The sequence below is a fragment of the Amblyraja radiata genome, chromosome 21, assembly GCF_010909765.2.
Source record: "Amblyraja radiata isolate CabotCenter1 chromosome 21, sAmbRad1.1.pri, whole genome shotgun sequence".
Taxonomy (NCBI): Eukaryota; Metazoa; Chordata; class Chondrichthyes; order Rajiformes; family Rajidae; genus Amblyraja; species Amblyraja radiata.
In genome coordinates, this window is record NC_045976.1 from 9,560,210 (window position 1) to 9,587,093 (window position 26,884).

Genomic DNA, 26,884 nt, shown 5'->3' on the forward strand with positions numbered 1-26,884 from the left:
AGAGTTGCTGCCTTACAGCGGCAGAAATCTGAGTTCAATACTGACCACGGGTGCTGTCTGTATGGAGTTTGTACATTTTCCCCATTACCTTATTTTCAGTTTCGTCCATCGGAGACATCTCTTATTGCCTATCCTCTCTGCACATTAATGAGCCCATTTTATCTCCTTCCTAGTTCTGACAAAGGGTCTTCAACCAGAAGGGTGGTGGGTGTATGGAACGAGCTGCCGAAGGAGGCAGTTGAGGCAGAAAACATAACAATATTTAAAAGACATTTGGTCGGGTACATGGATAGGAAAGGCTTAGAGGGATATGAGCCAAATGTGGGCAGGTGGGACTAGTGTAGATGGGGCACCTTGGTTGGCTTAAGAGTTTACGTACTATATGACTTTTAAGACTCTATGAAATTTTACCTGGATAGAGTGGATGTGGAAAGGATGTTTCCACTAGGACTAGGAGTCTAGAACCAGAGGCCATAGCCTCAGAATAAAAGGACATACCTTGACAAAGGAGATGAGAAGGAATTTCTTTAGAGGGTGGTGAATCTGTGGAATTCATTGCGGAGGCCAAGTCAATGGATATTGAGTTCTTGATTAGTAAGGGTGCCAGGAGAATGGGGTTGAGAAGGAAGGGTAGATCAGCCATGATTGAATGACGGAGTAGACTTTCTGGGCCGACTGGCCTAAATCTGCGCTTAGAACTTGTGACACTGTTTCTCTTCCCACAGACACTGCTTGACCTCCTGAGTATTTCCAGCATTTTCTGCTTTTAATTTAAAATATCATATAAGTTCACTTCCAGTGGCTTGTTGATGCAATAAAAAGCCCACTTAACTTCTAAACAACATGCAAAATCTTTTTTGTTCCAGGTCGGGATCTGTGGACGTACGGGTAGCGGAAAATCGTCCCTATCTCTGGCTTTTTTCAGAATGGTGGATATATTTGAAGGTCAGCTTTTGCGTACTCTTTCACTTTGTCAGTGTTGTATGATACACTTCTCCATGGCTCGCAGTAAGAAAGCAGAACTTCATTTCAGCTACTGATTTACACTACATTTTCCACAGTCAGGAGTCACTTGGTTGCTATACCCCGGCTAAACAAGCTTTTTTTTCCATTGTCTGCTTCGGGTTGAGGCCCACAATCAAAGGGCATATGGATTATATCAATCTGTCAGCATCATTTGTTTAAATGGTAAAACAACAAATGATTTCAGTGACAATAAATTTGGGAAAGGTCTTGGCTTCGATCGTTATTCATGTGCAGGCAGATGAGATCAGTTTATCTTGGCATCGTGTTCGACCCAAACATTGTGGGTCGAAGGGCTCGTTCCTGTGCTGTACTATTCTATGTTCTATGTTTTAAGTTATCCGTGTGTGTTTTTATTTAACTTTTTTTATATTTACACAATAGGCAAAATTGTCATTGATGGAATAGACATCAGCAAACTTCCCCTTCATACACTGCGTTCCAGGCTTTCCATCATTTTACAAGATCCTGTCTTGTTTAGTGGATCTATTCGGTAAGTAACTACTTACGATCATTGCAGGCTTGGCGATCGCTTCGCCCAACACCTCCGCTCGGTTTGAAATAACCAACCTGATCTCCCAGTGGCTCAGCACTTCGACTCCCCCTCCCATTCCGAATCCGACCTTTTTGTCCAGGGCCTCCTCCATGGCCAGAGTGAGGCCCACCGTAAATTGGAGGAGCAGCATCTCATATTTTGCTTGGGCAGGTTACACCCCAGCGGTATGAACATTGGCCTCCAATTTCAGGTAGTCCCTGGTTTCTCCCCCCCTTCCCAGCTCTCGCTCAGCCCACAGTCTCCGCCTTTTCCTTTCTTCTTCCCGCCACCCCCCCCCCCACCCTCACATCAGTCTGAAGAAGGGTCTCGACCCGAAACGTCGCCTATTTCCTTCGCTCCATAGATGTTGCCTCACCCGCTGAGTTTCTCCAGCATTTTTGTCTACCTTTGCTCTTTGCATTGGTGATTTAAGAAAAAAAGGTTTGCTTGGTGAAAGTACTCTGCTAAAAGTAGTACCAGTTGAATGTAGTCACCATCCATCAGGAAAGTCCCTGTTGGCCCATTTGATGCCAATATTTGGATCGAAATCTGTATCTCCAACACCAAGATCTTGCCATTAAAATGATCAAACCACCGCCAGAAGTGCAGACCCTTCTTGAGATTGATCTAGGGTCCCGACCCGAAATACCATCTGTCCATTCCTTCCACAGATGCTGCCTACCTGCCTGAGTTCTTCCAGCACTTTGTGTTTCGCACAATATAAAACACATTGAATAGAAATGCAATGATATCTTTGTGACGTCTTCTTTGTTTTTCAGCTTTAACCTGGACCCCGAGTGCAAGTGCACTGATGACAGGCTGTGGGAGGCATTGGAAATTGCTCAGCTAAAGAACATGGTTAAGTCGCTACCGGGCGGACTAAGTAAGTGGGCAAGTTCCACGCCTCTCTCGCTTTAAGATGCCGGAATTTGAAATGTCAAGGTTACGTGCAAGTTGGAAGCAGGAGTAGGCCATTCAGCCCTTCGTGCCTGTTCTGTCATTTACTCAGATAATGCGTCATGTTCATGTGATAGGAGCAGAATTAGGCCATTCTGCCCATCAAGTCTACTCCACCATTCAATCCTAGCTACTACCTCTCCTTCCTAACCCTATTCTCCTGCCTTCTCCCCATAACCCCTGATCTGACTGTAATCTCTATTGATTGATTGGCTGACATTGATTAATTGATTGATTGAAATATACAGCATGGAAACCGGTCCTTCAGCCCACGCCGACCATCGATCACCTGTTCACACCAGTTCCATGTTATCCCATTTTCGCATCCATTCCCTACACACCAGGGACAGTTTACAGAGGCTAATTAACAACCTACAAACCCACACGTCTTTGGGATGTGGGAGGGAACCGGATCACCCGGAGGAAATCCGCACGGTTGCAGGGAGAGCGTGCAAACTCTACACAGGCAGCACCCGAGGTCAGGATCGAACCTGGGTCTCTGGCGCTGTGAGGCAGCAGCTCTACCAGCTATGCTACCATGGATACTCATTCCATCAGTCTGAAGGAGGGTCCCGACCCGAAACACTGCCTGTCCATTCACTTCCTGGAGCAGGGAGGTTCTACTGCAGGGTATTGGTGAGACCACACCTGGAGTAATGCGTACAGTTTTGGTCTCCAAATCTGAGGAAAGACATTCTTGCCATAGAGGGAGTACAGAGAAGGTTCACCAGACTGATTCCTGGGATGTCAGGACTTTCATATGAAGAAAGACTGGATCGACTCGGCTTGTACTCGCTAGAATTTAGAAGATTGAGGGGGGATCTTATAGAAACTTACAAAATTCTTAAGGGGTTGGACAGGCTAGATGCAGGAAGATTGTTCCAGATGTTGGGGAAGTCCAGAACAAGGGGTCACAGTTTAAGGATAAGGGGGAAATCCTTTAGGACCGAGATGAGAAAATAAAATTCACACAGAGAGTGTGAATCTGTGGAATTCTCTGCCACAGAAGGTAGTTGAGGCCCGTTCATTGGCTATATTTAAGAGGGAGTTAGATGCCCTTGTGGCTAAAGGGATCAGGGAGTATGGAGAGAAGGCAGGTACAGGATACTGAGTGGGATGATCAGCCATGATCATATTGAATGGCGGTGCAGGCTCGAAGGGCCGAATGGCCTACTCCTGCACCTATTTTCTATGTTTCTATGTTTCCTGCATGCTGCCTGACCTGCTAAGTTACTGCAGCTCTTTGTCGTTTTGCTCAAGTATTTCTCTAACTCTGCCTTAAAAAGTACTCAAAGATTTAAGAGAGATAGTTCCAAAGATTCTTGAATCCCAAGAGAAAGAAAATAATAATTTCAGCTGTCCTATAAATAATGATCCTTATTTTTTACTCAGTGACCCCAAAATTTAGATTCTCACAGAATTGAAAACATACTTTAGACTTTACTCATTCAGCGTGGAAACAGGCCCTTTGGCCCATTGGGTCTGCATCGACCAGCGATCACCCCGCACACTTGAACTATCTTGCACACTGGTGACAATTTACAATTTTAACCAAAGCCAATTGATCTACAAGCCTGTACGTCTTTAGAGTGTGGGAGAAAGCTGGAGCACCTGGAGGAAACCCACGTGATCACAGGGAGAACGTACAAACTCTGTACAGACAGCATCCAGTCAGGATCGAACGTGGGTCTCTGGCGCTGTAAGGCAGCAACTCTACTGATGTGCTGCCCCAGACCTCTCCACACCTCTCCACACCTCTCCACACCTATCTTGCCAAAACACCTCAAGATCTCATATGTCTCAATCATGTCCCCTTGTATTCTTCTAGACTCCAGTAGGTACAAGCCCAGTCTGAATAACCTTCCGTTATAAGGGACAAACTGCCCTGTATCCATCCATAAACCTTCTCTGAGATTCATATTCGGCGACTCACTGCTGGTCCTCACAGGACAGACCAGTGTCACTGTTCAGTTTGGTTCCTCACAAACCATTACATGGTATCCCTGCTGCTCAGATTGAAGATTAGTTTGTTTTTACCCAAAGAAATAGAAGCAAAATTAGGCCATTCGTTTAATCGAGTCTGCTCTACCATTCGAACATGCCAGACCTATTTTTCCCTCTCTACTGCGTTCTCCCCACAACCTCGTAGGCTCCTACTAATCAATATCCTATCCATCTGTGCTTTAAAAATAGCCAAATTCCACAGCCGTCTGTGGCTATGTATTCCACGGATTCATCATCCTCTGGCTAAAGACATTCCTTTTCACCTCCATTCTAAAGGTACATCCTTTTATTCTGAGGCTGTGCCCTCTGGTCCTAGACTCTCCCACTACTGGAAACATCCTCTCTCCATCCACTCTATTTCGATCCATTAGATAACAATGTACACTAGAGCAGCGCACCATAAAAAAGTTTGCTGAGGTAGGTCTTATCTTTACTTTCTTGGTAAGGAGAGGTTAGAATTGGAAGTAAAGACTGTCCAGACCTTCATTTTATCCCTTTGGTGTCATCTTTTCACTGAGGCAATCTTTTAGGATTGAGAATGACGGGCTTCCATACCAGTTTTATAAGAACATAGGAAATAGTAGCAGGAATCAACCATCCAGACCTTCTGGATCATGGCTGATCTTCTACCTTTTACTATTTTCCTAAACTATCTCTACTTTCCTTGAGACCCAGAAAAATATTGATAGCCTGTTTTAGATAAACTCAAGACCTGATAGTGGGGACGCAAGGTGTGTAGATGCTGGAATCTTGAGCAAAACGCAAAGTGCTGGAGGAACTCAGCGGGTCGGGCGGCATCTGGGAAGGTGAATGGAATGGACTGACGACGTGTTGGGTCGGGATCTTTCTTCTGTTGTGACCATTGTGAGAACTGAGGACGTCTCCACAAATGGGTCCGGAGTGCCTGATGGGACGTTTGGATGGACCATTGTTAGGTGGTGAGCTTTCCCTATCATTTACGCTGGGTTTTCCCATGTCGCCATTACATCATCACCACCATCTTGTCATCACCACCTTGAATGATTCGTTGCCATTTTGAATAGTCCAGAGATTCCCAGGCATCAGAGTTTCTCCAGGGTGGAAATGCCAAAGACTAGTGGGCATTGCTTCAAGGTGAGAGGGGCAAGGTTTAAGGGAGGTGCACATGGCAGGTCTTTTTTTATAAAGAGGGTGGTGGATACCTGGGGTAGTGATGGTGTTGGTGGAGGCAGATCCGATAGTGGCGTTTAAGAGACTTTTAGACAGGCACATGGATATGCAGAGAATAGAGGGATATGGATTATATGCATGCAGATAAGAATTGGTCTTAGCATCATGTTTGGAACAGACATTGTGGGCAGAATGGCCTGATCCTGTGCTGTACTGATCTATGCCCTATGAGTCGCTGTTGTATTTCATTATGGATTGTGGCTGATTTTATTTTATTATGCAGGGGAATATTCTTAAATATTTTCCTTTGTCCATCTGCTAGCTTCTTCCCATGAAAGAGCTGAGAGTAGGAAGTCAGAAAGTTATGTTGCATGAGAAAAGTCATCGACCATGAAAGCATTTACATGAATCCTATTTTATTCTTCCCATGTTTCCATCAACTTTCCCCGCATACTCCCACTCAGACCTACACACTCGGGACGATTTAACACTGAACAATTAATCTGGTTGGCCCCATGTATTTGGCACAGTCATAGTCACAGAGTCGCAATGAGATACAGCACGGAGCAGACCGTTCAGACCATCATGTCCGTGTCGATCATTGATCACCCATTACACTCATAGAAACATAGAAACATACAAAATAGGTGCAGGAGGAGGCCATTCGGCCCTTTGAGCCAGCACCGCCATTCAGTGTGATCATGGCTGATCGTCCCCAATCAATAACCCGTGCCTGCCTTCTCCCCATATCCCTTTATTCAACTAGCCCCGAGAGCTCTATCTAACTCTCTCTTAAATCCATCCAGTGACTTGGCCTCCACTGCCCTCTGTGGCAGGGAATTCCACAAATTCACAACTCTCTGGGTGAAAAAGTTTTTTCTCACCTCAGTCTTAAATGGCCTCCCCATTATTTTAAGACTGTGGCCCCTGGTTCTGGAACTATTTCCAGAACCACTCATCCTATTTAATCCCATTTTTGTTCATTTGCCCCAGATTTCCTCAGATTCTACCAATTATCTACACACTGGGGGGGGCAATTTACAGAGGGCCAATTAGACAACCATCCCGCACATCTTTGGGATGTGGGAGTAAACCGGAGCACCCGGAGGAAACCCACGCGGTCACAGGGAGAACGTGCGAACTCCGTACACAGAGCAACCAGGGTCAAAATTGATCCCGGGTCTCTAGCACTGTGAGGCAGCGGCTCTATTTCCATGCTGTACAATTCTATAAGTCATAGAGATATATACCTCTATCCCATTGCGGACATTAGACTTTGTCTCGGGAACTGATGTGCTACAATGCTGCGAACTATATTCTTCACTCTGTATCTTCCCCTTTGCTCTACCTATTGTACCTGAGTTTGAATTGATTGTATCTATGTATGGTATAGGTTCATAAGTCATAGGAGCTGCGTTAGGCCATTCGGCCCATCGAGTATCCTCCGCCATTCAATCATAGCTGATCTAACATTCCCTCTCAACCCCACTCTCCTGCTAGTTCCATTTGCCTCTTGTGTGACCTATATCCGTCTAACTTTTTCCTATCCATGTCCCTGTCCCAATATCTTTTAACTGCTGTTATGGTACCTGCCTCAACTATGTCCTCTAGCAGCTCATTCCATATACCCACCCTCTGAGAAATGGGAGATGAGATTAATATGAAGAAATGCCCACTGCTCAGCACGGACATGATGGGCTGAATGGCCTGTTTCCCAACTCTTTGTGACTGATAATCTGAGTTCCGGCCTAAGTATGTTTTTGTGTCAAGTACGTTTCGGGTCGATACTTGAAGAAGGGTCTCGACCCAAAACGTCACCCATTCCTTTTCTCCAGGGATGCTGCCTGATCCGCTGAGATACTCCAGCATTTTGTGTCTATCTTCGGTTTAAATCAGCATCTGCAGTTCCTTCCTACACAGTATGTATTTGTTGCCATCTGCAACTGACCTGAGAGAATTTGACTGATATGGATCATGTTTAATTTTCCAAAGCTGTCGTCTTTATTTTAAAATATGAAATGATGACTCAGATTATGTTACAGATCCATCTTTGTCAAATGCCTCATGGGACCATTCTCGACATGTGAAGCTTGTGCAGAGCTTATTCACTTCCAGTAATCTGCAGCGGGTTCACAGAATTGACAATCTTTTTGGCACCATGCACAGATTTGTTTTACAAATATTTTTGGGGCCGTTGAGTAGATTGGACAAAATAGTGGGGGAAAAAAGAAGCAAAGTTTTCAAAGTTGGAGTGAAAAATTCATTAATAAGAAAATAAAAATTACAACTGATAGAGTTAGGCAGAAATACGAAAAACCTAGTGAGAGCGATGTTTAGTTTAAGTTAGTTTTGTTTAGTTTAGAGATGCAGCGTGGAAACAGGCCCTTCAGCCCACCAAGTCCGCGCCGACCAGCAATCACCCGCACACTAGTTCAATCCTACACAGTGGGGACAATTTCCAGAAGGCAATTAACCTACAAATCCGCACGTCTTTGGAATGTTGGAGGAAACCGTAGCACCCGGAGAAAATCCAGGAAATCGGAGGGAGAACGTGCAAACTCCGTACAGACAGTACCCATAGTCAGGATCGACCCCGGATCTCCAGTGCTGTGAGGCAACAACTCTACCGTTGCGCCACTGTGCCTCCCCCGATGTGTGAAGCAAGTCTTTTACACAGAGGGTGGTGGGTACTTGGAACGCACTGCCAGGGGTGGTGGTGGAGGCAGATATGATAGCGGTGTTCAAGAGGCTTTTAGATCCGCACATGGATATGCTGGAAATGGAGGGATATGAATCATGTGCAAGCTGAAGAGATTTGTATATCTTGACATTATGTTTGGCACTGATATTATAGGCTGAATGGCCTGTTCCTGGGTGTTCCTATGTTTTATGGTTTAAGAGTTCCTATTGATATTTTAAAAAGAACAGAATTCACAAAGTAGGTATTGGACTCATAGAAAGGAAAGTATAAGAGGGAAACAAAAATATTCAAACAGGTAATTTGTATCAGTCTATCCTATAGAGGATACTGTTAACATCATAGCAATTGCTCTTAATCGAGGACTGGATGGGAGGGAGGAACGGGAAAATTACTAGGAAAGTGGTGCAGAGCACACAATCACAGCTATCATACTGTCAGATCGGCTGAAGGAGGCCATACAGCCTGCCTAGCCGAGCCCAAGGGCAGCACGGTGGCACAGCAGTAGAGTTGCTGCCTTACAGTGCTTGCAGCATCGGAGACCCAGGTTTGATCCCGACTACAGGTGCTGTCTGTACGGAGTTTGTATGTTCATCCCCATGACCACATGGATTTTCTCGGAGAACTTCGGTTTCCTCCCACACTCCAAAGACTCCAAAGTATGTAGGTAAATTGGCTTGGTATACGTGTAAATTGTCCCTAGTGTGTGTAGGATAGTGTTAATATGCAGGGATTGCAATTCAATGCAGACTTGATGGGCCGAAGGGCCTGTTTCCGCGATGTATCTCTAAATAAAAACTCTACTGTACACCCGCATTGTCTCACAGGCCCTTCCCGCTGAATTAATCCAGCACTTTGCGTCCATTTTGGAACTTGCAAACCTGCACATCTTTGGGATGTGGGAGGAAGCTGGAGCACAAGGAACTGCAGATGCCAGAATCTTGAGCAAAACACAAAGTGATGGAGTAACTCAGCGGGTCAGGCAGCATCTCAGGAGGGAATCGACAGGCGACGTTTTGGGTCAGGACTCTTCTTGACTTCAAAGTTCTGGAACTTTGTGTTTAACTCTTGGCCTATGTCGGCTGGCTGTTTTTTTTTCTTCAAATAGATGCCATGGTCACTGAGGGTGGAGAGAACTTCAGTGTTGGCCAGAGACAGCTCTTCAGTTTGGCCAGGGCCTTTGTACGAAAGAGCAGTATTCTGATCATGGATGAGGCCACAGCTTCCATTGACATGGCCACGGTGAGTTGAGCATCGGAGGAAACCCCCAGCTGTTTCTTAGAGCCGAACACAAAGATAAGGACAAACCTTTGAAGGATTTACAACATAAAAATTCACCAAATTTTACCCTGCTGTAAAACATAACATCTTTTAATTGGCAAACAAAGCAGGGTGCAGCGTCATAACACAAGGGCGGCACGGTGGCACAGCAGTAGAACTACTGCCTTACAGCACCAGAGACCCGGGTTCCATCCCGACCATGGGTGCTGTCTGTAAATAGTTTGCACGTTCTCCCCGTGTCCTGCGTGGGTTTTCTCCGAGATCTTCGGATTCCTCTCACACTCCAAAGACGTGCAGCACTGTCAGTTAATTGGCTTAGTATAAATGTACAAATTGTCCCTAGTGTGTGTAGGATAGTAGTAGTGTATGGGGATCTCTGGTCGGTGCAGACTCAGTAGGCCGAAGGGCTTGTTTCCATGCTGTATCTCTAAACTAAACTAAACTAAACAAGATACAGCAGATAAAAACATAGTAATAAAAGCAGATAGCACGGAAACAGACCCTTTGGCCCACCGTCCACATTGACAATTTTCCCGTCTACAATAATCCCATTGCCCCACATTAAGACCATGGCATTGTGGGCCTTGCCTGTCGGTTTAAGTGTCTGATAAATGCCTCTTAAACATGGTGATTGTTTCTGAACGCACTGCCTCTTTTGACAGCATATACCAGTTGTCAGGCACTACGTTTAAAAAAAAAAGCTTACCCCTCAGATCTCCATTAAATCTTGTACCTCACACCATAGATTTCTGCCCTCTCGTTTTTGATACCCCTGCCACTGGAAACAAAGATTTGGACTTTTCTATCCGATTAGGGGCGGCACAGTGGTAGATCTGTTGCCTCACAGCGTCAGAGACCCGGGTCCGATTCTAACCTTGGGTGCTGTCTGCGTAGAGTTTGCACTTCACCCCGTGACCACGTGGGTTTCCTGAGGTTTCCTCCCACATCCCAAAGATGTGCAGGTCTGTAGGTTAATTGGCCTCTGTAAATTGTCCCGACTGTGTCGTATAGAACTAGTGTACGGGGTGATTGCTGGTAGGTGCGGACTTGTGGGCCGAAGGGCCTGTTTCCCCGCTGTATCTCTAAACTAAGCTAAAGCTATGCTTTTTCATAGTTAAAGCCCTGTCCCACTGTACGAGTTCATTCAAGAGCTCTCCCGAGTTTAAAAAAAAATCAACTCGCGGTAAGCACGTAGAATGAACGTAGCGGGTACGTCGGAGCTCGGGGATGTCTCTTAGCGGCTCGTAACGCTAACGGCAGGTACTCGGGAAGACTCGCTAATGCCAGGTAAGCTCGGGAAGACTCGTGCAGATTTTTCAACACGTTGAAAAATGTCCACGAGAGCCCCGAGTACCGACGAGCAGCCATTATCGTAAGTTCGAATCAGGGCAACTTGAATGAACTCGTACAGTGGGAGAGGGCTATTACTCTCCTTTCAAAACTATCACCAACCAATTTATTCCAGGATGTTCCCAACATTCTCATAGAGCCATGGCTGGTATGGCCAATATCATTAGGGCCATAGCCAGCATTCCCCGTGGTCAATAGGACATTCCCAGTATCCTCGTCAGCCCACCATTCACGTTCCCAACACGCTTAATATCTCCCGATGATCTAAATGGACCAACGTCACATAATCGTCTACCTCATCAACTTTAGTGTGCAGATCAAGAGTGTTTAACTGTCATATGTACCAACGACAGAACAATTAACTCCTTACTTGCAGCAGTTGAACAGGCCTGTAAATGCAATAATATTTCCGATAAATATATAACAAATAATATACAATAAATTAATATTTTAGGAAAGCGTAAGCGGTACCATCGGGCTCAGGAATAGCTCCTTCCCCTCTGTTATCAGGTTTCTGTACAATCCTTCCATAAGCTAGGGTGTTATCTGATTCATCTCTATCCCATTGAGGACATTGGACTTCATAAGTTCATAAGTCATCGGAGCAGAATTAGGCCATTCGGCCCATCGAGTCTCCTCTGCCATTCAATCATGGCTGATCTATCTTTCCCTCTCAACCCCATTCTCTGTCTTCTCACTGTGACCCTTGACACCTTGGAAGAAGCTGTTCTTGAACTTGGTGGTCATGGTTTACAGGCTCCTGTACCTTCTTCCCAATGGGAGGAGCAAAATGGGAGCATGGCCAGGATAGTGCGGATCTTTGATGACTTTTTTAGGCATGCCTCCTTTAAACCCCTTCGATGGTGGGGAGGTCAGTAGCTGTCGATGGACCAGGCATTGTCTATGATCTCACGACTTAGATTGTGCCAAGTAGGATGAGAATCAGATTCTAGATCGTTGACTTTGACCCACCGAACATTAACTGCACTGCCTAAGTAGAAACAATCTCTTTATCATATAAAAAAAGTCATTTAATCTACGTGATTTATTTTGAGAGAACATTGTTGTTCAAAGTGTTCTCTTTACATTAGAAAAGTAGATGTTTCTTTTGAACAACAGAATGGTCATTGGAAATTGGGAAACCTTCCAATACAAACTGCACCAAAGAGTGAATCTACTTCAAATCAGCTCAGGACTTAGCACTGCAGGCTGCAGCTGAAAAGAATATTGCATTTATAGAGTCTATCAGCCCACCACATCCATGACAACCGTTGGGTACCCAAACTTGTTATCCCATCATCAAACTTGGCCTAGAGCCGTCTATACTAAACCTGCTTGTACACTCACCTATATCCCTCCATCTGGCATCTCCATATCTGACACCCGTTTGTCTCATTTTTATCTCTAGCTTTTGTTACTTACTCCACCCATCTGCTAGTCAAACCCCCTTCCCCCCACCTGTATCCACCTATCACTTGCCAGGTAGACACAAATGCTGGAGTAACTCAGCGGGTGAGGCAGCATCTATGTAGAGAAGGAATTGGCGATATTTCCCGTCGAGACCCTTGCAAGGCTTTGTCCCCATCTCTCTTTTCCAGCTTTCTCCCCCCCTTCTATCCCCGATTACAGTCAGCCTGAAGAAGGGTCATGGCCAGAAAGGTCACCAGTTGATTCCCTCCACAGATGGTGCTGGAACCGCTGAGTTCCTCCTGCACCTTGTGTCTTGTGAACGCAACATGGCTGACTGGGGATAACCGTTTAAAAGACAAATCTTCTGTCTTTTTGCAACGTACTGAGAGAGGGAGACTTGTTTTTTTTTCTGGGAGAATTGATGTCTCTATTAAAATAAATCTTGCTTATAATTTTGTCATGAAGCCATTCTTTCTGGGGCAGTTCTGCATTTACGCTATGATTTCTAAATCTGTTCTTCTTTACTAGGAGAGCATTTTGCAAAAAGTGGTAATGACAGCCTTTGCCGATCGAACTGTGGTGACAATCGCAGTAAGTGTAACATTTACGCTGAGTATTAAACAATTGTAGCTCCTCTCCCCTGTGTATTCCTCTTTGCAATACATTGACTTTTAATTTTATGTGAACATTAATCAATGTTGGAGCATAACAGTCTTATCTTTATAATTGCATTATATTGATTGGTCACTCCTCGTTGCTGAGTTGTTCTAGTTATCGGGCATGTATATCTAAATGATGAAAACAGCTATTAATGGCAATCCATAAGGCAGAGACAGAACAATACTGGCAAAAGATTAGGACGGCACAGTGGCGGTAGAGTTGCTGCCTTACAGCGCCAGAGACCCAGGTTCGACCCTGACTAAGAGTGCTGTTTATACAGAATTTGCACATTCTCCCTGTGACTGTGTGGATTTTTTCCAGGTTCTCTGGTTTCTACCCATACTCCAAAGACATACAGGTTTGTAGGTTAATTGGCTTTGGAAACTAATGTTCCCACACTGTAAGACTTTATGACCCTTCTTCAGTCTGAAGAAAGGTCCCAATATGAAACATCATCTATCCATGTTCTCCAGAGATGCTGCCTGACTCACTGAGTTTCTCCAGCCCTTTGTGCCTTTCATTAATTGATATGAAGTCAAGTACCAAACCCCCTATGTACTCTCCAAATATTGGAAGCTTCCTCAGCAACTTTAGAAATAAAAGCTATCTTCATGCCTGGAAGTTAGAATGAATGCATCAGTGAAAATGATGGGGTGGATTTTAACTTTATCTGTGCTGGTGTGCTATGAGTGATAACAAGAATGCTGGCTGCCTCAATAGAAGCCTAGAGTTGGGTGAGATATAAAGCAGGCTGCCAATTCACCGTCGCTCATTTTACATTATTAGCATGTTCCCCTTGACCATTATAAGAAGAAAACAAAATCTATATTTAATTAAGTGTTTTGAATAAAAGTGTGGAAGTGTAAAATCTGTGGAATGATTTGCCACAGAAGGCTGTGGAGGCCAAGGCATTAGATATTTTTAAAGCGGAGATTGATGTATTCTTGATTAGTGAGGGTTTCAAAGGTTATAGGGAGAAGGCAGGAGAATGGGGTTGTGAGGGAAAGAAAGATCAGCTATGATTGAAGGGCGGAGTAGACTCGATGGCCCGAATGGACTAATTCAGCTCCTTTGACTTAGGAACTTCTAAAAAGCTTTTGTTGGGTGCGAATCAGATAATACTATACATGAATACAAATGAAGCCATACACAAGTACGGCAGATAGAGTGGAGAAAATTCCTATGTCCGCAATGAGGTAGGTTGGAAGAATGGGACTGTACCCTAGTTTATTCTCCCTGTTATCTAGTAGTTTTCCTCTGGGCGCCTTAGTTTCCTCCTACATTTCAAAGATGTGCAAATTGGTCAGTGAATTGGTCATGGTGAATTATGCCAATGAGAGGTAGAATTTGGGGATAAATGTTAAGAATGTGGGAAAAGGAAACTAGGATTAGTGCAAATGGATGAAGTCAGGAATATCAGGAGATTAGCTTGCAGCTTTATTGGCCGCATTTGGAATATTATGTGCAATACTGGTCAACCCATTACAGGAAGAATGTGGAGGCTTTGCAGTGGATGAGGATGGGGTTTACCAGAATGCTGACTAGATTGGAGGGTATTAGCTATAAGGTGGCTTTGGTCAAATTTGGGTTTATTTTCTCTGGTACGCTGGAAGTTTAGTTTAGTTTAGTGATACAGCGTGGAAACAGGCCCTTCAGCCCACCGAGTCCACGCCGACCAGCGATCCCCGCACACTTAACACCATCCTTCGTACACTAGGGATAATTTTACATTTATACCAAGCCAATTAACCTACAAACCTGTATGTCTTTGGAGTGTGGACAGAAAACAAAGATCTTGGAGAAAACCTACACAGGTCACGGGGGAGAACGTACAAACTCCGTACAGACAGCACGGAGTCAGGATCGAACATGGGTCTCTGGCGCTGTAAGGCAGTAGTTCCATCATGCCACCCTTTTAAGGTTAAGGGGAGATTTATCAGATAAGTATATATATGACGATAAATCTATCAGATATGAAAAATATATGATGAGAAATGTAGAGAGTAGACAGTCAGAACCCTTTTCCCAGACTAGAGGGCATTGCTTTAGGGTGAGAGGGACAAAGTTTAAAGGAGAAGTGTGGGGCAAGTTTTTTTTACACAGAGGGTGGTGTGGGTGTTGGTCACTTGCTGCTGGGGGTGGTGGTGGATGCAGATACAATAGTAGACTTTAAGCTTTTAGATAGGCTCATGGATCTGCAGGGAATGGAGGGATATGGATCACGTGCTGACAAATGAGATTAGTTTATCTTGGCATCATGTTCGGCACAGGCACTGTGGGCCGAAGGGCCTGTTCCTGTGCTGTACTCTTCTATGTTTTAAGGGTACTTAATGTTGGCACAGACTCTATGACTGATCATTATCTTTATGTTTCCATTGTTTAACAATGTTCTGTTCCATTCATATGATTATCCATCTCTCTCTCTCTCTTTCACAGTCTCCGCCATTCATTTTTTGTCTTGTTTCTCTCCGCTGTTTCTCCTTCCAGCATCGTCTGACTTCCATTCTGGACACTGACCTGTTGTTAGTCTTTTGCAAAGGTGTTTTAGTGGAGAGTGGTGCTCCCTCAGAATTGCTCTCTCAGGAGGGAAACCCCATTACCTGTCTGATGAAGTTCAAGACCTAGTGGAGTCCAATGCACAGGAGCTAGCCCTTGGGTTGGTAGTCTTGATGGATATTAGCAATGGCCGCAGCAGCTTTGATTGCCTTTGTTTCGCTGCTAGAATCTTTGCGTTAACACAAAAGCCTGCTCACTTTGTGCACTGCTGCCCCCGTGGCACAGCTTCTGCAGTGTGACTTTTGTATGTAAGACTTAGATTAAAATATTTATTTATTAATTAATTTATTTTTGAGTTGAATTAAATTTCCTTTATTGTCAATAACGACAATAAATAAAACATTTTAAGAAACATTGGCACAGATACATGGACAGGACAGGTCTAGAGAAATATGGGCCAAATGCAGGTAGGTGGGACCAGTGTTGATGGGACATGTTAGCCAGTGTGGGCAAGTTGGGCCGAAGGGCCTGTTTCCACAGTCTATGACTATGAAACTAACTAACAGAACGCCACAGGAGATCCTTTTTCCATGTGACCATCAAACTCTACAACTCCTCCCCCCTCCCTCCCCATTCTTTGCACATCCCCAATCCTTTCCACTTTAATTTCATCTTTCATGTATCTTGTATTTTATGACTGTTGGCAGATCAATTTCCCTCCTGGGATAAATAAAGTTCTATCATATCAGAATCACACTTCACTCGCCAAGTATGTTTTGCAACATACGAGGAATTTCATTAGCCAGGTCAGTCATACAAATAAAAACCAACAGATCACTCAAAAACACATTTTAACATGAACATCCACCACAGTGGCTCCTACACATACCTCACTGTGATGGAAGGCAAAATAAAGTTCAAGTCCTTCCCCTTAGTTATCCTATCATAAATGTGTTTTAACTTCCACTTAAAGGCATAGAGTCCTACAACACGGAAACAGGACCTTCCACCCAACTTGTACATGTCAACCAAGATCCTCTATCTAAGCTCATCCCAGTTGCCTACTTTTAGTCCATATCCCTCTGAACCTTAAAGGGACACAAACTGCGAGGTCAATTCAGGTCAAGCAGCATTTCCTGGAGAATATGGAAAGGTGACTTTTCAGGTCAAGAGCCTTCTTCAGGAAACTGAAGAAGTGTCCCGACTCGAAACGTCACCTATCTATATATTCTCCAGGAAAGCTGATTGACCACGCTGAGTTACTCCAACATTCTGTGTTCCTTTATGTAAACCAGCATCTGCAGTTCCTTGTTTTTACATCTGCTCCAAACCTTTCCTATCCATGTACCTATCCAAATGTTTGTTATTGTAGCTGTCTCAACTGCCTCCTCCGGCAGCTCGTTCCATATAATCACCACACTCTGGAGTGAAAAGGTTGCCCCTCGGGTTCATATTAAATCTTTCCCTTCTCACCGTACACCTATGTACTCTGGTTCTTGATTCCCTTACCCTGGGTAAAGGACTGTGTGCATTCACCATATCTATTCCCCTCATGATTTTACACACCTCTATATGATCACGTATTAAACAAACGTTATCTGATTGTCAAGAAGTGAGCTGCAATGAATTCTCAAGTTCGTATTGATTCAGGTTTGTTTTGCACTGACATTGTAAGGAATTGTTCAAAATTATATTCTCTCACTTTCTCAGAATTAAATGCTACTTGGCTCTGAAAACACTATTAATTATATTAGCTATCATTCATTAAAAGAGAAATCAAGCGTAAATATTGACTGTGAAAAGACAAAAAAACAATTTATTGTGTAGGAAGGAACAGGAGGATCTCGACCCAAAACGTCACCTATTCCTTTCCTCCAGAGATGCTGTCTGACCCGCTGAGTTACTCCAGCATTTTGTGTCTAAAAACAACTTTTACATTGACTGATAACCCTTTGGATTCCTCAATCAATGTCTTAACTTGATAGACAATATAATACATTGAAAAGTTCTGCCTGCTGATTGCAAACTAATTTCATTTGGCAAACACTACTAACCATTTAAAACTGTTTTCACATTATTGTGACACATTCACAATGACAGAGCTTACTCATGATGTTTGCTCCCCCTAATCAGGCATTTTTAACGTAATCAAGACAAGTACTGGGTGGATATGAGTCAAAAGGCTTATTTCTAACTGCCTACATTTTGCTGCCAATTTAATAACATTTGTCAATTCTTGTGAAACTTATATAAAAGGCCAATCTGGAACATAACTGTGCAACTTGAGAAAATGCATCCAGAGTTCTGACTTCCCACTTCAAATGAGAATTAGTTATTTCAAATTGCAGAAATAATCTTGGAACATTTCAGTTGAAAACCATTCATCCAGTAACAGCTCTGGATAAGTTGATCCATCACAGTTAAAAGACCCTATAGTTGAAACACGGCTGTTTTTACCAGGATTATTGATAGTTGTGAATATTAGGAGTATTTTCTTTTAAGGTTTATTTAATAAATTATGGGGGAAATGATTGAATTCCCAGCCAACAATATTAACTTGGATTTATGGAATGACTTTAACAACTCCTATAACCTGAAGCACTTTAGGAGGGATTCCAAATAAATGCATCTTTGTCAGGACCCAAGAAGGAGAAAGCTTGGTTAAAGTGGGTGGGTCCAATAAATATTTTTAAAGAAAGACAGAGAGTAAGAATGGCTAAGAAGCTGGAAGAGAGAATTCTGGAGACAAGGCAGCTGAAATCAAGACAGATTTGCCCCAATGGGGGACCTTTACGTAGCGACTCTTTGCATGCCGAGGTATGCAAAACATCGCATCTCACTGTGACTTGTCACATGTGAGAATAGAAGTATCTAATCTAGGGTGGAGTGATTAATCTGTGGAATGTGCCAGAGGCCTCCACTTGAGCAACACAACGAAGTGTTTAAAAAAAAAGGACACCAAGTGCTGGAGTAACTCAGCGGGTCAAGCAGCCTCTATGGAGCTCGTGGATAGGAGATGGTTCAGGTTGGGACAAGACGTCTTCAGAGTGATTGTATTAGGGAGAAAGAAAGCTAGAAAAGAGAGGTGGGAGCAGGACAAAGCCTGGCAAGTGATAGTTGGATACAGATCAGAGGGCTTTGATTGGTACATGGTGAGACGAATGCCAGCAGGCTGTAAGATAAGGAGAGGAGCGATAAGGAGCTGAGTTACTCCTGCAGTTTGTTTTTTGATCAAGATTCCAGCATCTGCAGTTCATTGTGCTCCTGTTGGAAAACCTATTTCTGCACTACCCATTGTAACACTGTACATTGTTGCACCACCCATTGTTACACAACCCATTGATGCATTACTCACTAAAGAGAGTCACATAATGTGCGGGCCAGGCAGCATAACTCACACATAACTCAGCGGGTCAGGGAGCATCTCTGGGGAAAAGGAATTGGTGACGTTTCAGGTCAAGACCCTTCATCAGACTCTATCAGGATCCTAATCAGGAGTCTGATGAATGTATGAAGGGATGGGCTTCTCTGCATCTTTGTGTGTGAGCTTGCTATGCACTTATTGCACTAATTGCAACACGATTTGGTTTGTCATCGATCAATCCCAGAACTATATTATCATGCATCAATGGTTTTAAATCAACTGAGAAAGATGAACAGAATTGGCTAATTACGTTTAATTTAATGATCTAGCATGGATCTTTGCCCAGCAAGACCATGCTGACCATGTGACAAATCCTGTTCACATGGGTTTAGTATAGTTTGATTTAGTTTAGAGATACAGCACGCAAATAGGCGCACTGAGTCCATATTGACCAGCGATCACCCATTTACACTAATTCTATGTTATCCCACATTCTTATCCACTCCCTACACACTAGGGGCAACCTACAGAGAGCCAATTAACCTAAAAACCCGCACGTCTTTGGGACATGGGAGGAAATCGGAGCACCCGGAAGAGACCCACGTGGTCACAGGGAGAACGTGCAAACTCCACACACAGACAGACACACAGAGTATTCGAGGTCAGGATCGAACTTGCGTTTCTGGCACTTTTGTGCCCACATATGCTCATACAGAATAGACTGAGTGGCCGAATATCCTAGATGCTCCCTTCTTGGAGCATGTAAAGAATTTACAACCTGTGATCCATAATCAAAAATATAAGTGTTATATTTAGGTTTAAATTCAGCGGATCTGGGCTGGGCAATAAGCAGAGACATCACCTTATTGGCAAATGATTAGGGCGGTATCGTGGTAGAGTTGCTGCCTTACAGCGCCAGAGACCCGGGTTCAATCCTGACCACGGGTGCTGTCTGTAGGGAGTTTGTATGTTCTCCCTGTGGCCACAGGAATGATGCGGTTTCTTTCCACACTCCAAAGACGTGCGGGTTTGTAGGTTAATTGGCTTTGGTAAAATGGCAAAATGCCACTAGTGTGTAGGGTAGTGTTAGCGTACAGGGTGATCATTGGTCGACACGGTGTGGAAGGGTCTGTGTCAGCTGTGCATCTCTAAAGTGTAATGTAAAATCTGTCGTCTAAAACTACATTCTAACGGCCCTTCCTCTTCCCACAGCATCGCGTGCACACCATTCTAACGGCCGACCTGGTGATCGTGATGAAACGGGGCAAGATTCTTGAATACGATAAACCGGAAAATCTTCTGGCCCACGAGGGAGGCATCTTTGCATCTTTTGTAAAAGCCGACATGTAGATGTGTCCGACCTCTCACATTCCACGTTTAAAAAAAAAATCTCTGCAACCACCGTTTATGCTATTTAAAAATAAGATAGAATATACCGCAGTCTTCCTGAGCTCAAAGACACATCCCAGCACTGTGTCCAACAAGATAAAAACTACAGCACTCTTGCCTCAGTCAGCGGCTGTTGGTGAAACTTGACACACTCCACAACCTATGCAAACATTAGTTTAAAACAAGTAATTTTTCACTTCATAAGGGGACATAAAGTGCTGGAATAACTCAACATCTCCAGGCAACATCTCCGGAGAACATGGATAGGTGACGTTTCGGGTCGAGGCCCTTCAAGGTCCATGTTCTCCACAGATGCTGCCTGACCCGCTGAGTTACTCCAGCACTTTGCGTTCTTTTGTGCATTAACCGGTATCTGCAGTTCTTCATTTCTAGATTTTTTTACTTCAATGAACTGTAGAATACACGTCAGTGCTGGAGAATTCCCCTTGCTCATGACTGAACAGATTTACTCTAACTTCTCAGAAGTATTGAAATGCCATCATCAGAAATTATTGCAGGTGTTTTATATTATAAATGATGCGATTGGATTGAGGTTAATTCCAATACATTTCCTTCCTTGTTGTGGATCGCCTTGCTTCAGCTTGGGCGGCACTGTGGCGCAGCGGTAGAGTTGCTGCCCTTCAGCACCAGAGACCCAGGTTCAATCCTGACTACTGGTGCTGTCTGTACGGAGTTTGTACGTTCTTCCTGTGACCTGCGTGGGTATTCTCCAGGTGCTTTGGTTTCCTCCCCCACTCCAAAGACATACAGGTTAATTGGCTTCTGTAAATTGTCCCTAGTGTGTAGGATAGTGCTAGTGTAGAGGGTGATCACTGATCGGTGTGGACCCGGTGGGCCGAAGGGCCTGTTTCCACGCTGTATCTTTAAAGTAAACTATTTATTTACTCAATTAAATGATAAAGTTGCTGGTGTTTGAAGACGCACCTTGGCCACAGATGCATGTTTACACATTGGAATGTACATTCTAAGACTGCGTGGTTAGTAACGACAAACATGAAGCGCTGGAGCCAGACTTGACACAGGTCAGGTACATTAATCAAAGCTACAAACAACAATTGTACTTGGCAAAGAGAGATGATCAGAACTGGGTTGGGGAGGAACCTGTTTCTGCTGATGCATACATTCCTTCATATTTTTTGGAACTATTCACAGCCAAACAGGTTCAGTGGCTGCTCCACTTTCAGCTATCCAATGCTTACACCTAGTGCCAAGTGAATGATTGATCTAGTGTGAACTCAGGATATGTAGCTCTTAGCTGCCATGTCTTATTCCATCCACACTGCTCAACATTAATCCCCTGTAGATTAGGTTTAGTTTAGTTCAGAGATACAAAGCGGAAACAGGCCCTTCGGCCCTCCGAGTCTGCACAGGCTAGCAATCCCCGCACACTAACAGTATCCCACACACAATAGGGACAATTTACATTTATACCAAGCCAATTAACCTACCAACCTGTACGCCTTTGGAGTGTGGGAGGAAACCGAAGTCCCAGAGAAAACCCATGCAGGTCACAGGGAGAACGTCAAACTCTGTACAGACAGCACCCGTAGTCAGGATCGAACCCGGGTCTCTGGTGCTGTGAGGCAGCAACTCTACTGCTGCGTCACCATGCCGCCAAGCTTCACAGCCTTCAGTCCCCTGCCTCACTTCACCTCACACACCTCCTTTCTTCACCCTTGACTGTGTCCCAGATGAGTTCAGTTTCAAGATACAGTATTTTTCAGCTCCATATGAAAACCTATTTTCAACTGTTTTATTGGATGGAAGTTTTGGTCTGTCCAGCTCCAGTGAAAGATACAGCATGGAAACAGGCCCTTTGGCCATCCATTACCCATTCACACTAGTTCCATGTTATCCCACTTTCGCATCCACTCCCTACATACCAGGGACAATTTACAGAGGGCCAATTAACCTACAAACCCGCAAGTCTTTGGGATGTGGGAGGAAACCGGAGCAGCCAGAGGAAACTCACGTGGTCACAGGGAGAACGTGCAAACTCCACACAGACTATCTCGGGATCTCAGGCGCGGTGATGTAGCAGCTCTACCAACTGCACCAGAGGTTTTTCACCATCAAATGGTGTGGTCTATTAACTGAGCAGTATAGTCATGGAGCCTATTCAGAGTGTAAGAATTATTCAAACTGGTATCCAAGCAATAACAATGCATATCTTGATAATTGATGACCTCCTATACCATGCCAAGTTAATTATCAGGGTGTATTTGGCAATAATATGTATTAAGCAATTACTAAGCCTTTTACACTACAACCTTGTAGGCCTTTGTTCCAACCCATCTTCCTATCAACCTCCCCTCACCTATGTTCATCTATTACCTGCCATGCTTTGTCCTGCTTCTCTCCCAATTTTCTCCCCCACCCCCCCACTCCCCCCACATTCACTGACCCAAAAAGTCACCTATCCATGTTCTCCAGAGATGCTGCCTGGCCTACTGAGTTACTCCAGCACTTTGTGTCCTTTTGTGTAAACCAGCATCTGCGGTTCCGTTTCCACAGGTACCTCTTGAGGATCTGATGAGAAGCTTCAAGACCATTTCTTACTTTTTGGCCTCTTTCTATTAATTCCTTCCTAGTACTCCACTGGAAGATAGTTTTCCACGGCTTATTAAAACGTGGAGCACACTGTTACAAATAGTGGTTTATAGAAATATAGCCTTGCCAACAATTAAGAAACACAATTCTCACTGGTCAAATGCAGAACAAAACCCTTTGGAGAAACACTCCGAGCACTAACTCCTCATATACTGATCAATTGTCCTTTTCCTTATCGTCTTGGTTAATGTAAAATGTTGAGAAACTTGTATTTAATGTTTGCTCATTATCACTTTGAAGACTGATAAATATTTAAAAGGAAAATCAAATGAGAAGCAACTGTCTATGTACTTCAAAAGGAATTTTAAAAACATAATAAAAAAAGATATTGTACAATATAGCTGAGATTACTTTGAAAAGACGTGTTTCACTTGTACACAACGAAGATATGTTGTAATGTTTTCCTTAATGAGGGCAAGCCTGCATGGGGTATTTAGAATGAATGGGTGCACACAAAATAACATGGACTACTTTAAGGATTTATACCAGCCACATTTGCACTACTGTAAATATGAAATTCGAATTTCTATATTCAGAGCTCTCAAATGTTTGCTTTTACACTTCCATATCAATAAAAAAAAAGATTTTTCACCATCAAACAGTGTGGTCTATTAACTGAGCAATATAGTCATAGAGTCTATTCAGCACAGAACCAGCCATCTTGTCCATGCCGACCAAGTTGGCATATTGGCCTAGTCTTATCGTTTGTGGGTTCATTGGCTTGATAAAATGTTAAATTGTCCAAGTTGGCGATATGCAGAGTACTACCCGGTCGACCACAAAATTCAGAAGGTTCAGAAGGTATCTGCCCGCATTTGGCCCACTCCCCCACCAAACCCTTTCTGTCCAAATGTACTTTGTGCCAACCATTAAATACCCCTAGAATATAGAGCAGTACAGCACAGGAACAGGCACTTGGCCTCGCAATGTCAGTGCCAAACATGACGTCGTTGAACTAATCTTCTCTGCCTGCATGTGATCCATATCCCTCCATTTCTTGCAATCCAAAAATCTACCAAAATGCTTCTTAAATGCTTTTATTGTAGTTGCCTCCACCACTGCCACTGTCAGCGTGTTCCAGGCACCCACCATCATATGTGTCAATGAAATCTTCTGCGCATATTTGCTTTAACTTTTGTCCTGAAGATAGGCACAAAGTGGTGGTGTAACTCGATGGGTCAGGTAGCATCTCTGGAGAATAGATGACTTTTCGGTTCAGAGCCCTTCTTCAGATGTTCGGACCCCAAACATCACTCATCCTTTTTCTTCAGAGATGCTGCCTGACCCATTGAGTTACTCCAGAACTTTGCGTCTATCCTCAGTACAAATCAGCATCTGTAGTTCCTTCCTACACTTAACTTTTGTCCTACAGCCTTCAAGCTCTGTCCTTCAGTCTTTGACACTTCCACCCTGTGATAACGAGTCTGTCCAAAAGCCCACGACTACTCATCTCACTCCTGGATCTCCCCTCCAATCTTGCTCTCCATCTTCTCATTATTTCTAACACTTCCATGTGACAACTTTGTAGAAAATTCATGATCACAATATTCTAGCATTGATTATATTTTGCTCAAGTCTCCTCATTTCTGGATTTCCATAACTGCACAAATTAAATATTTGTAAGAGCTATAATGGACAAAACTTGCACTACGAGCTATAATGGACAAAACGTCCACTAAACCTGCACAAAAATGTCATCTCTCATGGGCGGCACGGTGGCGTAGCTACTGCCTTACAGCGCCAGAGACCCGGGTTCGATCCTGACTACGGGTGCTTGTCTGTACGGAGTTTGTACATTCTCCCCTGACCTGCGTGGGTTTTCTCCGGGTGCTCCAGTTTCATCCCACAGGCCAAAGATGTACAGGATTGTAGGTTAACTGGTCTCTGTAAATTGTCCTCAGTACGTAGGATAGAATTACTATAGGATACCGTGTCTACACCGGCCAGCGATCCCCGCACATTAACAATATCCTACACAAACTAGGGGCAATTTACAATTACAGCAAGCCAAATGGGAGTAAAGCGAAGATCAATGAGAAACCCCATGCTGGCCACGGGAAGAACGCACAAGCAAGAACGTACAGACAACCACCCGTAGTCAGGATCGAACCCAGGTCTCTGGTGCTGTAAGGCAGTAGTTCTAGCGCTGCGCCTCCGTGCTTGTCAAAGTAACTATGAAATTGTTTTCTCAGCTCTCAATTGAAATCACATTCTAACCTATTCAACCCACGTGCACAGATAATGTTCCTTTATTCATCAATCATGTTATGTCCAATTCGCAGTAAGGAAATGTGCGATATTATAGACCGCTCTGTATATAAATTCAGGAGGGGCAGAAATAAGGTGAACAGCCAAAGTATTTTCCCTGGGAAGGTGTGTCTAAAACAAGCGGGCATAGGTTTAAGGCGAAAGAGGAAAGATTTCAAAGGGACGGGAGGTGCAACGTCTTCACACAGAGGGTGGAGGGTAAATGGAATGAGCTACCAGACGAGGTAGTTGAGGCTGGGACTATACAGCATTTAAAAGACACTCGGACAGGTACATGGATAGGAAATGTTTACAGGGATAAGGTCCAAATGCAAATAAGTGGGACTAGTGTAGATGGGACATCTTGGTCGGCATGGGTTAGTTGGGCCGAAGGGCCTGTTTCCGTGCTGAATGACTTTACAATTAAGATGCGAGTGTGAAATGTATTTATTGTAGTACAGGAGGCTGTGGGGTGGTGTTATAGCAGTGTATAAGATGGTCAGGAAATAGACATGATGAATGTAAAATATTTTACCCAGTAAGAACCAGAGGGCATAAGTTTAAGGTGGGAGGGGAAAGATTCAATGGGAACCTGCAGGGCATTTTTTTTCATATAGAGGATGGTAAGTATATGGAACGAGCTGCCAGAGGAGGTGGGTGGGGCAGGTAGTATAACAGCGTTTAAAGACACTTATAGATTGCAGTAACATATGTCTTGATAAATGGCTGCAAAATGCACGGTTGGTGTCAATTGGATATCAATAGAGCTGGAAGTCCTCATGTTTACAATAGGCAGCGAGGTTACGAAAAGACACCTAGAGGTCTGGGACTTGACAAATCTGCCTGGTGCCCGGTCTTAGAGCTACAGGTTATCCACATGTAAAATGGTGAGTTTTTGCTTCAATTAATGTGCTTTTAGTCATCTGCATAATGGAAGAAAGTGCCCACTTTACTGCTCTAACTTGGATGCAGGAAGTCAAGAGAGTTTGATTGTCATTTGTCCCAAATAGAACAATTACAATTTTACCTGCAGCAGCACATCAGATATGTAAACATAATACTCTGTAAACAATATAAGTTTATATAACACATAGTTTATATACTGTATATAAAACACACATACTCACACAAATATGCATCCATATACATATATATATCCATATCCATATACAAATATGCATCAGCACACCCGAACATAAACATATATATTTATGTGTGCGTGTATGTATACAAACATATATACATACATACACACACAGAAAGCAAACAAACAAACAATAATAGTAGAAATAGACAAAATCAATGCCCCCAAGTCTATGTAATTCAGAGCTTGTAGTGTTTAATAGCCTGATCGTTATAGGGAAGAAGCTGTTTCTGAACCTGGACGTTACAGTTTTCAGGCTCCTATACCTTCTTCTCGTTGGCAGGAGTGAAATGAGCGTGTGGCCAGGGTGATGAGGGCCCCTGATGAGAATGTCAAAGAACATAAACAGAACACAGAACAGTACAACACAGGGCCCTTTGAACCACAATGCCAAGATAAACTAACCTCCTCTGCCTGGACGTGATCCATATTCCTCCATTCCCTGCGTATCCATATGTCTATGTACCAAATGACCATAAAAAGCACTTGTGCCCATCTAAAAACCTCATCAGTGTCATCATCATATCTGCCTCCATCATCACCCCT

At 43.7% G+C, this 26,884-nt stretch overlaps 1 protein-coding gene across 1 annotated transcript in view; it reads left to right on the forward strand.

Moving 5' to 3' along the window:
* abcc9 (ATP binding cassette subfamily C member 9) overlaps positions 1 to 20,613 on the forward strand; it is a 155,782-nt gene extending 135,169 nt beyond the window's left edge. The window contains exons 35-40 of the mRNA XM_033039473.1: positions 867 to 945; positions 1,408 to 1,516; positions 2,338 to 2,441; positions 9,475 to 9,608; positions 12,936 to 12,998; positions 20,140 to 20,613. Coding sequence (XP_032895364.1) covers positions 867 to 945; positions 1,408 to 1,516; positions 2,338 to 2,441; positions 9,475 to 9,608; positions 12,936 to 12,998; positions 20,140 to 20,277 — 627 coding nt within the window. The 3' untranslated portion in view covers positions 20,278 to 20,613. The remainder of the gene's footprint in view (positions 1 to 866; positions 946 to 1,407; positions 1,517 to 2,337; positions 2,442 to 9,474; positions 9,609 to 12,935; positions 12,999 to 20,139) is intronic.
* Positions 20,614 to 26,884: the final 6,271 nt, after the last annotated feature.